The following is an 11,293-nucleotide window of genomic DNA, read 5'->3' on the forward strand; positions in this document are numbered from 1 at the left end:
TCCAGTGCAGAGTCATGTCCTAAATGTGAACATCCTCTTGCCTATTTCAAGCAGCTTCTGCAGACTAGCCAATGACCACCTTCTATAAATGCTGCGATGTTCAGGGTGGACACCTCTGGAGGGGACTAAGGCCATACTGGCCCAGCTGTGTCAGCGTCTGCTTACCTTGTTCCCCAGGATGGATTCCCAGCCCAGAGTGTGAACCGTGAGTCCTGAGAGTCTTTGCTGGTGTGGCAGAAAGCTAACCCTTTTAGGGTAGCGGGCCAGGATGTCAGCAAATGTAGCTCATCTGCCAATCAGCGGATGAGTTCATTTATGTCCAGGGAGATGGGGGGGGGGGAGGGGTAGGGTATCCATAACTAAGTGCACTCTGTTTAATGTCCTGCTCATTTATCTTTTACATGTATTGAGTAATTGACATTCTATAAAATTTCGTATTTTTTTAAAATCACATTTCTTTTACAGTCATGTTCTAAGAACAAAGAAAACTTAGGTTTTGAGCATTTGAAAGAAAAACTTGCTTTTACACATGAAACCCACAAAGTATCTGAGAAGTCTTCCCTGGTAGGGGTGAGTGCTCTAGGCCCTATAGGCGGGAGTAGCATTTGAGGGATCTGGCATGTGGGTTCTCCTTCAGGCTCAGCCTGAACTTGCTGGGTTTGATGCTATTATTTGAAAATCGAACATAGAAAAATAAATTCATTAGCTTCAGCGCATACGAATGAATAAAAAGTTTACACATTTAAATAAAGACATTGGAACTATTTCTAACTACAGAGTAGCTGATCTCGAGCAGAGGACTTCAGCGACCCACTTGACGCCTCTACTAAATGAAGTAATAGACATAGTGTGTTGTCAGTATCTGCTCGGATCCTGGTTATGGAATTGCGAGCTGCAAAGCCGGAGTTACCAAAGATGAATTTTAGGACCTCTGTCTCCATTTAAAATTTTTTTAATGCTCACATCCATCCCCATTACCGGGAGCCAAACCCAAATCTCCCGTGTGAAGAATCAAATCCACGGCGATAGATCACAGGGATGTACTCTCTGCTTTTTACAAACCAGAACCAAAATCAATTCTTGTCTGGCTGCTTCCGAAGCTCTGACTTTTAAATACCAAACGCTTTACTCTCTCTCTACCTCCACCTGCACGCCCCGCCTCACCCAGAACCCGCCAAATCCCATTAAGGCCCGCCCCCGCGAGCCACGCGCGGTCCCCACAGGCTCCGCGCGCATCCCTGTTCCCACACGCTGCTGTCTAGTACTCTCACCGGATTCCTTAAAGCCCCGCCCCTCTCGCCTCTGCTTCGGCCGTTTTCATCCCTTCAGAGCGGCCCCTCCCCACCTGGCTATTTGGTTGGCCCTCGCCCTTAGCGTACGTCATTCACCCGCGCCACCCGGAAGCCGCGGTTTATAGCAACTGTTCTTATTGCCGGCGGCTCTAAGGTGAGGGCCGCGTTTGGGTGTCCCTGGGTGGCAAGGTCCCAGAGTTGGGAGGGGCTGAAGGCAGAACCCCTGGCAGGAGTCGGACGAGCCCACTTCGGCTGTTGAGGGGGTGCAGATGTACCGTGCTTGAGGCCAAACTGAGTGATCAACGTGGTCTGCCCCCCCCCTCACATTCCTCAGGAGCCCATCATGGCGACGCCCCCTAAACGGCGGGCGCTGGAATCCACAGGGGAGAAAGTGCTGCGCTATGAGGCCTTCATCTGCGACGTGCTGCAGCGGGACCTGCGGTGAGTGACAGTGTGGAGGGCCGGGCGTTTGGAACGTTCCACGTGGGGAGGCGGGGCGTTTGAAGTCAGGGCCTAGCCTTCTGATTGGTGGGGAAGACGTTCGGAGGTCGGCCCCGTGCGCCCATCGAGCGGGGAAGGAGGGGCGACGACATCCGGGGTGCGACTGGACTGGGATGTGGCGGTCTTAGCAGAGGGTGTGTCCGCGCATGTGCAGCCTCCCATCTCGGGCCGAGTTGGGCTCCAAACCGGTAGTTTTTGGGTTCAAATCCTTCGCTTGGCCTTTTCTCCATCCTGTGAAGACGGTGTACCCCGTCTCGCCTTTTTGTGCCTCAGTTTTCTTATCTGTGATATGGGAAAGTTGATGGGACCTTCCTCGGGGTTGTTTTGAGTTTTCATTGTGTTCATTCCTTGTAAAGAATTTAATATGGATACTACAGGCTCAATGAGCATGAAAAATTATTACTATCCTTACTAGTCTGAGTAGGAAATAGAGTATTCAGAAATAGGACCTTAAACATCCTAAAAGAGATGGAGGAATTTTCTAGAGAATGGGACATTCTGATTGGAAAGAGGCATTGGCAGTGTGATAACAATACTAAGAAATAGGGGCGCATTGGTGGCTGGGTCCTTGAGCATCTGACTTCGGCTCAGGTCATGATCTCACAGTTTGTGAGTTCGAGGCCCACCTCAGGTTCTATGCTGACAATGCATTGCCTGGATCCCACCTACCTACAGTTCTCTCTCTCTCTCTCTCTCTCTCTCTCTGCCCCTCCCCTGCTCATGTTCTCTCTCTCTCTCTCTCTCTCTCTCTCTCTCTCTCTCTCTCTCTCTCTCTCCCTCTCAAAACTAAAGTAAACATTAAAAATTTTTTTAATAATAATACTAATAAATATTAACTAATACATACATAGATCTTACTATTTGGCAGGCACTATTTTAAGTGCTCTTTTTATGTTATTTTTGAGAGAGAGTGTGCAAGCAGCAGAGGGGCAGAGTATCCCCAACAGGCTCCACGCTCAGTGGGCAGCCAACTTGGGGCCCAGTCTCACGACTGTGAGATCATGACCTGAGCCCAAATCAAGAGTCAGGTGCTTAACCCACTGAGCCACCCAGACACCCCTATAAGTACTTTATAGTAAACGCTCATGTAATTCTCTTTATGACTCTGAGGTAATAATTGTCATCCCTATTTTATAGGTAGGTAAATTGGGTCCTAAAGAGGTTACTTACTTGCCAAAGTCACACGACTAGTCAAAAAAGAGAGCCTAGATTCAAACCCAAGCAATCTGACTCACAATCCAAACCTGCACTTCTGCACTAAAATGCTTCTTTAGGGCATGGTGACATGAGGGTCTCAGAGGGTCATACTGTGAGGTATTCTGAGACGGCCAGGGCTTCCTGTTGGTCACCATTCTCCTCTTGTCCCATCAGAAAAGTCCTGGACCATCGTGACAAGGTATATGAGCAGCTGGCCAAATACCTTCAACTGAGAAATGTCATTGAGCGACTTCAGGTAAAGACACCAAGGTTTGGTACCATTTTGGTGTATGTGGACAAGGGAGGGGGATGGGAGGAGAGACCCCAGACCAAAACCTGTCAGCTGACCTAAAAGTTGACCACTGACCCCTACCTCTTTTTCCCTGGCCCCACAGGAAGCTAAGCCCTCGGAGTTATATATGCAGGTGGATTTGGGCTGTAACTTCTTCGTTGACACAGTTGTGTGAGTGTCTACCTGCCCCTATGAGCCCACAGGGTTCAGCTCCCCTCTTCATTCAACAGATATTTTTTTGACTATTTGCTATTTACCAGACACTGTGCTAAGTGCTGGGGATGTGACAGTAAATCAAATAGGACAAAATCCCTGCCCTCCCAGAGCTTCAATTTGGGGAAGGTGGGAGGAGGGGATTAAAAAAAAAAACCCTCTCTAATAAACTGTATAGTATGCAGTGATAAGGACATCCCGCTCTTCCTCTAACCATTGTTTCCTCAGCCCAGACACTTCACGAATCTATGTGGCCCTTGGATATGGTTTTTTCCTGGAGTTGACCCTGGCAGAAGCCCTCAAGTTCATTGATCGTAAGAGCAACCTCCTCACAGAGTAAGTCCATTCTATGAGGATAGTGTCTAAAATACCACCATTTGCAACACCCTTCTCCCTTTCCCCATGGCTGCCTGGGATGATACTTCAGGGCCCATCTCCCCTCCTCCTCAAGGCTAGGGCTGAGGACAGTGGAGATACAAAGCTGAGCCCCAAGTATAGTACATAGTAAGCGCTCAATAAATGCTCTTTGTATTGTCCATCCACACAAACATTTATTGGCTATCTGCTGTATGCCAGGCTCCATACTTGGTGGCGGGGAGGCAGACAGAAGGGTTTTTTGAAGGCCTAATTTTGACCAGATCCAGGAGGTTTTGGCCTATAAATCAGTAACAGTAAAACAAACTATCTCTGACTTCACCTCCTCCTAAGTTGTCTGCTCATCCACTGTGCTCTCACCACACTGACCTTCCCAGGCTTCTTTAAACACCCTCAGAACAAGCCCACCTGACTGCAGGGACTGTGCTTTCTGCCTGTAACACTCTTTCCCCAGGTACACGCCTGGCTTCCTCTCCCCTAACTCAGTTTAAGTCTTTCTCAAATGTCACCTCCTCAATGAGGACTTCCGTAGCCTAACTGTCAAATCACGACCCCTGGCTCTCCTCATTCCCCTCCCTTGTTCTACTTATGACCTCTCAATGTTTACTGTGTAATTTTACTTCTTTCTAAAATTCATTGCCTTTGCCCATTAGGATGTAAGCTTAACAAAGGGAGATATTTTGTCCATACCCCCAAGTGACCAGAATAGTACATGGCATAAAGTAGGCATTCTGTGTCTGTCGAATGTTGGAGGGGCGCCTGCGTGGCTCAGTCGGTTGAGTGTCCGACTTCAGCTCAGGTCCTGATCTTGCGGTGAGTTCGAGCCCCGCTTTGGGCTCTGTGCTGACAGCTCAGAGCCTGGAGACTGCTTCAAATTCTGTGTCTCCCTCTTTCTCTGACCTTCCCCAGCTCGCACTCTTTCTCTCTCTCAAAAATAAACAAACTTTTTTTTTTTTTTTTTTAAAAGGGTATGTTGGAAACAGATTGAAGTGGGGATTGAAGCAGATTTCTGGTGATGGCAGCAGGGAGGTAATGTGGGGAGAAAGTATGGGCTCCAATTGAGTTTAAGGCTTTGTGCAGGGAAGGGAAATTGGGAGTGTGGATGAGAGGTTTGAAATGTAGCTAAGGAAGGCCTCCCAGGGGCTATCTGGGGAAGAGCCTTCCTGGCAAGAGGACCACTGTGACAGCCATGTAGCAGAATTGCCAAGAGAGGGGACACTGAGCAATGCATTTAGATTAATATCATCTCACAAGAGTGAATACCACTCATCTAAAATTCCTTCTGGGTTATATTTATTCCTACATTCATTTCTTCCAGCATTGCCTCTCTTGTGGTTTTAGTGATTCTTCTCTTTTCAAACCTTTCCAGGGTTTCGGTGTTAGTAGACCCAAAAGAGCCTCAGACCTGCTGAGATTTCTTAATCTTAGTGATCAGACCAATTGGTGGAGGGGTCAAGGGGCTGCTTTCATGGGCCAACACAGTTCTGAACTACTGGTCATTTAGACCACATCCATTTGTTTTATTTATAACAAAGCTTTCCTTTGTATGTCACAGGATTCCTGAGCCTTCGGGTAGATTTTAATTTTTTTGAGACTTGCTGTCTTTCCCCCAAAATGTACCTGGGGCACCTGGGTGACTCATTTGGTTGAGTCCAGCTCTTGATTTCGGCTCAGGTCATGATCCCATGGTTTGTGGGACCGAGCCCTCCACTGTCAGCGCAGAGCCTGCTTGGGACTCCCCCCGCCCCCTTACCGCCCATCCCCTGCTCTTCTCCCTCTCTTTTTCTCTCTCAAAAATAAATAAACATTTTTAAAAAATTTTTAATAAATATATTGTCAGTGCCTGGTTGGTTATTGTGATGAGAAATGTGATTGAATCATTTATTAGTTTATTGTAATTAGTAAGGCTTCTAGAAGTTTAATCTTTCTAGGAGATGAAAATTTGTGGGGTAGTTCACTCTCATTTTGAAAAGACTTTTTTACTTGCAACTCACTTTGAACTAACTTCCCCTCTCCACACCCCCTCTGTTTTTTTATGTAACCAAATGGCCTGTCAGTCCTTCCTATTCTTAGTATTATTTTGGGGGGAGTGGGAGGATCTTATCTTTGTGTATATTCTTCTTGATTACACAGAAAAGAATACACATCCACACCATAAAGAGACGTGTAACTATAGAAGAGACAGAGAATAGGGGTGCCCGGCTGGCTCAGTTAGTGGGGCATGCAACTCTTGATCTCAGGGTTGTGGGTTTGAGCCCCACATTGGGTATAGAGATTGCTTAAAAATAAAATCTTTTGGGGCGCCTGGGTGGCTCAGTCGGTTGAGCGGCTGACTTTGGCTCAGGTCATGATCTCGCGGTCAGTGAGTTCAAGCCCCGCGTCGGGCTCTGTGCTGACAGCTCAGAGCCTGGAGCCTATTTCAGATTCTGTGTCTCCCTCTCTTTGACCCTCCCCCATTCATGCTCTGTCTCTCTCTGTCTCAAAAATAAATAAACATTAAAAAAAAATTTTTTTTAAATAAAATAAAAATGTAAATAAAATCTTTAAAAAAAAAAAAAAGAATTTGGGGCGGGCACCTGGGTGGCTCAGTCGGTTAAATGTCTGACTCTTGGTTTTGACTCAGGTCATGATCTCATTCATAGTTCATGGGTTCAAGCCCTGTGTTGGACTCCACGTTGACAGTGTGTAACCTGCTCGGGATTCCCTCTTTCTCCCTCTCTCTCTGCCCCTCCTCTACTCACTCAGTCTCAAACTTTAAAAATAAATAAATAATTAATTAATTAATTTAAAAAGGAGAGACAGAATAACTATTTTACCATTAACACTGCCTTACATATTTAAGTCAGTAGCAAAAAAATAAACATCTTCCATTTGTGTTACAACTAGCATTTGGTAGACTTTGTATTTTTCTCCTTTTTAAAAAATGTTGCAACTCATAGTCTTTCATAGACTAAGCTTGTACCATTAACTAATTTTGTTATTTTCATTGATGTTCAAATTGCCCTTAGAATCTGATCAGGTTCACTGCTCTGTTCTTTGAGTACCACCCCAGATATTTTTTTTAATATGTTTTTTGTGAGTTTATTTTAGTTTTTTTTATTTTTTAAATTTTAATTATTTATTTAGTTATTTAGTTATTTATTTATTTATTTAGAGAGACAGAGACAGAGAGCATGAGCAGGGGAAGAACAGAAAGAGGGAGAATCCCAAACAGGCTGTCAGCACAAAGACCAACATAGGGCTCAAACTCACAAAACCATGAGATCATGACCTGAGCCAAAATCGAGAGCTGGATGCTTAACTGACTGAGTCACCCAGGGGCCCCTACCCCAGATATTCTTGAAAGCATTCTTGCTCTCTGACAACAATACCAGGCTTCATTTATTTCTTGTCTTTTTTTGTGTTTTTTTTAAATAGTGCCAGGAGTCAGGGAGAGGGTCAGAGGGAGAGAGAGAGAGAGGGAGAATCTTAAGCAGGCTCCACACTGAGCACAAAGCCCAACGCAGGGTCTGATCCTGCGACCCTTGGATCATGACCTGAGTAGAAATCAAGAGTCAGACACTGAACCGACTAAACTACCCAGGCACCCCTATTTCTTGTCTTTAAACATAGACTCAACCATCTTCTGAGGACTTCAGGTTCCTTTGAACAGAGTAGTTACTTAATTATTTATTCAACGTACATTGGGTGACTACTATGTGCCATGCACTGTTCGGTTCCTAGGGATACAGCAGGGCACAAAGCAGACCAATCTGTTCTCTGCCCTTACACAGCTTATCTAGTCAGGGGAGCCAGATAATAAAAAATAAGTAAATGATACAGTATGTCACACCGGTTGACTATGCTACAGAGAAAAGCATGGAATGGAGAGAAGAAACAGTGGGAAAACTTTTTTTTGTAACTTTGTATGGTAACAGGTTAGGGTTAGTATTATTGTGGTGATCATTTCACAATGTGTATAAATATTGACTCATTGTTGTACCCCTGAAACTCTGTTCTGTACCAATTATACTTTAATAGTGAAAGGAAAAGACACATTGCCTAGGATGGAGCGATTGTAATTTTAAATAGAATGCCTGATAGGATGTGGGGTATAAGAGTTTTGGGCTGAATAACTGGAAGGATGCAGTTGCCATTATCTGAGAGGGAGAAGATAGAGAAGGGGAAGATTTGGATGGGGAAGATCAGGAGTTCAGTCTAGGACCTGTTAAGCATGGGGTGCTTGTTTAACATTGGAAGTTTTTGAAGATGTGGTTAAAACCCCCAAGGCTGGAGTTCAGGAGAGGGGTCTGGACTGAAAATATAAATTTGGGAGACATTGATATACAAATGGGTTTACAATACTGTTTTTTTTCCAATTCAACATTCTATGTTGTTATACTTTTCTTACTGTATTTAATTTGCCTAAAATTGACTTCTGTGATAGCTCAGCACAATAAAATCCATATTTCTCCTTATCACAGTATCAAGACCCTGCGTGATCTAGCCCCTTCCTACTTCTTGGACCTTATCTTGGACTTTCTGTCCACCATTCACTTAATTCCTAACACTCTGACTTCCTGAACAGCTCTTCCAAAAGCTCTTTCCTGCCTCTTGGCCTTTTGGGGGGAAAAGACCCTCTTACTGTTTAACTCTTACTCATTCTTCATTCTTCAAAAGGGCCTTCCTTGACCTTTGGTATCAGTTAGGATTCTTTTGAGTGAGACTTATCCCAGTTGGCTTCTAAGATATAAGGAATTGAGGGGCACCTGGGTGGCTCAGTCAGTTGAACGTCAGAGTTCGGCTCAGGTCATGATCTCGCTGTGAGTTCAAGCCCTGCGGCGGGCTCTGTGCTGACAGCTCGGAGCCTGGAGCCTGCTTTGGATTCTGTGTCTCCCTCTCTCTCTGCCCCTCCCCTGCTCATGCTCTGTCTGTCTGTCTCTCTCTCTGTCAAAAATAAACAAACATTAAGATATAAGGAATTGACTGGTTTATGTAACTCCGTAGTCAAGAGCCAGAGTGGTTTCAGACAACTCCAGCTTCCCAGTTAGGCCCAGTTAAGCTTCCAGGCTTAGGCTTTGGCATCTTCTTTGAGTCCTCTTACACCTGATATCCAACCTTTGCTAAATCCTGTTGACCCTACCTTCCAAGTATGTTCCAAATCCAGTCACTTCTCATCACTTCAGCTGCTGCCACTGCGGTCTGAGTCTCCATCTCTCACCTGGACTATTACAGTAGCCTTCTCACTGGACTTCCTGCTCCCACACTAGCTTTCCTTATCCCCAGTCCTCCACAAAGCGGCCAGGTGAATCCTCTTAAACCCTAGTCGGTTCACATTCCTTCTCTGATCACAAGCCTCCCTTGGCTCCCATCTCACTTAGAGTAAAAGTCAGAGTCCTTACCATGGCCTGGTGGGTTTTACACGATTGTGGCTTACTTCTCTGACCTCCCCTCCTCCAGTCCCCCTTCGCTTATTCTTCTCCAGCCACACTGGCCTCGTTGCTGTCCTTCAGACATGCCAGGTACACTCACACCTTTGCATGTGTTGGCCCTTGTGTCCAGAACATTCATCTTCCATAGATCCACGTGGTCCACTTTAAGTCTTTAGTCAAATGTTTCTCAGTACAGTCATTTGTAAGTACTCTAATTAGAATTGTAGCCCCACTCCCACACTCCTTATCGTCTCTTATCATTTGACTTTTTCATTTTACTTATAGCCATCCGACACACTCTGTATGTCATTCCACCATTTGTCCCTCTTAATGAGAACTCAAGCTCCATAAGGCTGAGATTTGTGTTTGTTGCGTTTGTTGTTCTCTCCCCAGTCCCTAAAAGTGCCTGGCATAGAGTAGGGGATTCAATAAATGTCTCTGAATCAGTGCAGTCCAGGTGGTGGCAGGGCATCTCCACATAGGAGCAGGTGAGGCAGTAGGTTCCACCTGCCACATGGAAGTCATCCAGGACACAGGTAGTTCTTGAAGTGATGAGGAAGCAGCATCCTCATGAGCCTAAGTGGGGCCCACTTCGCCCTTTCTTGTTTCTTTTCTCCAGGCTCAGCGACAGCCTCACCAAGGACTCCATGAATATCAAGGCCCATATCCACATGTTGCTAGAGGTGAGAGCAGCTCACCCCACTCCCAGACTCTGTCTCCGAATGTGTTCAGGGTGGTGACCTGAGGAAGGGAGAGAGCCAGGGACGAGAAAGACCATCTTTCTCTCTAAGCTGGAGCCAAGCTGGAGCCAAGCTGGAGCCAGGCTGGCTCTGAGGGAGGGGAGGTCAGAGCAAGCCTGGGATGGTGCCTGGACCCAGTCTCTGTTCAATCTCTTCTGTCCTCTTTTTTCAGGGGCTTAGAGAGCTGCAAGGCCTGCAGAATTTCCCGGAGACACCTCACCATTGACTTCTTCCCTGCCTCCCCAGACATTAAAGAGCCTGAATGCCTTTGAGTCACATGGCCCTTCTTTCCCCACCTCAACCCCTGCTGTTTGCTCAAGTGCCCTGTTTCTAAAGCACAAAGTTATCAGGAGGCCCAGAGATCCAGTCTCCGTGTGAAACCTTTAAAGCACCCCTGAAGTCCCGCCTCTAGCCTGTTGCCTAGCAGCATTTGCCACTTGACTTTCTGCTCTGCCCTATCTTCTGTCGCCTTGGCAACCTGGGCCCCCCACCTGGCTCTTCTTTCTGTTTCTTTTCCTGGACATAACTCTTTGAATTATCATAGAGAATGGGCCCGTTCAAGGTGGAGGTTTGTTCCCAAGACACTCATTCCTGGCCCTAAGTTTTGCCCCTCTCCCACACCCTAATCATTACTGGGGTACCTTAGATTACACCCACGCCCGTCTCGGCTAAACCTTGGCCTCACCCCGCTTCTAAATAGTTCCAGTTCCACCAATGGGCACAAAGCCGAATCCCTCCCTCCCTGGTCCGGCCCCTATTCTAGGTTGAGTCCAGCTTCCGCCAATCAATGCAGAGCCAGGTTCTGCCCGTTTATAACTGGCTGCTGCTCGACGCTTCCCTCGTAGGCATTTAGTTTCCACCACTCAACGTCCCTTTGCGTGCCTGGCGGCTGTCCAGCCCTCCTATCTCGGTCCCCTTCTAAACTCGTCTTTTCTAGCCAATCACTATAGAGTTACCGTGCCCACCTACGCACAGCCCTGGCCCGACCCCCTTCCAGGCGGCTGCTACGCCCACTTCCATACAAGTCCAGCTTCCGCTGAGCAGCGTGGAGTGCAGCACCGCCCCGTTGGTGTTTTGGCAGCTGTCTAGGAGTCCCTCATCCACCAATTAGCAGAAAGCAGGGTCCATCGGCCCCTATCCTCGGAGGCTGTCTTCCATATAGGCCAATCAATGTGAGGCAGGCGCCCCCAGGATCTTGTCAATCGCCCACGGCTGTCAGTCTTGAGCCATTTAGCGTGAAGCACCGGAGAGGCCCGGCACGCCCCCTCGGAA

General features: G+C 46.8%; 1 protein-coding gene across 1 annotated transcript; it reads left to right on the top strand.

Moving 5' to 3' along the window:
- The first annotated feature begins 1,323 nt into the window (after positions 1–1,323).
- UXT (ubiquitously expressed prefoldin like chaperone) lies at positions 1,324–10,293 on the top strand. The gene is made up of 7 exons (XM_081793222.1): positions 1,324–1,446; positions 1,627–1,733; positions 3,165–3,246; positions 3,386–3,453; positions 3,724–3,831; positions 9,901–9,964; positions 10,194–10,293. The coding sequence occupies exons 2-7, from the start codon at positions 1,636–1,638 to the stop codon at positions 10,245–10,247; spliced, it is 474 nt and encodes a 157-aa protein (XP_081649348.1). The 5' UTR covers positions 1,324–1,446; positions 1,627–1,635; the 3' UTR covers positions 10,248–10,293.
- The last annotated feature ends 1,000 nt before the right edge of the window (positions 10,294–11,293 follow it).

Source organism: Panthera onca, chromosome X, assembly GCF_046562875.1.
Source record: "Panthera onca isolate mPanOnc1 chromosome X, mPanOnc1 haplotype 2, whole genome shotgun sequence".
Taxonomy (NCBI): Eukaryota; Metazoa; Chordata; class Mammalia; order Carnivora; family Felidae; genus Panthera; species Panthera onca.

Coding starts and splice junctions, on each gene's coding strand:
- UXT (XM_081793222.1), top strand. CDS start 1,636: ATGGCGACGCCCCCTAAACGGCGGGCGCTGGAATCCACAGGGGAGAAA. Junction 1,734..3,164: donor GTGCTGCAGCGGGACCTGCG/GTGAGTGACAGT, acceptor TTGTCCCATCAG/AAAAGTCCTGGACCATCGTG. Junction 3,832..9,900: donor AAGAGCAACCTCCTCACAGA/GTAAGTCCATTC, acceptor TCTTTTCTCCAG/GCTCAGCGACAGCCTCACCA.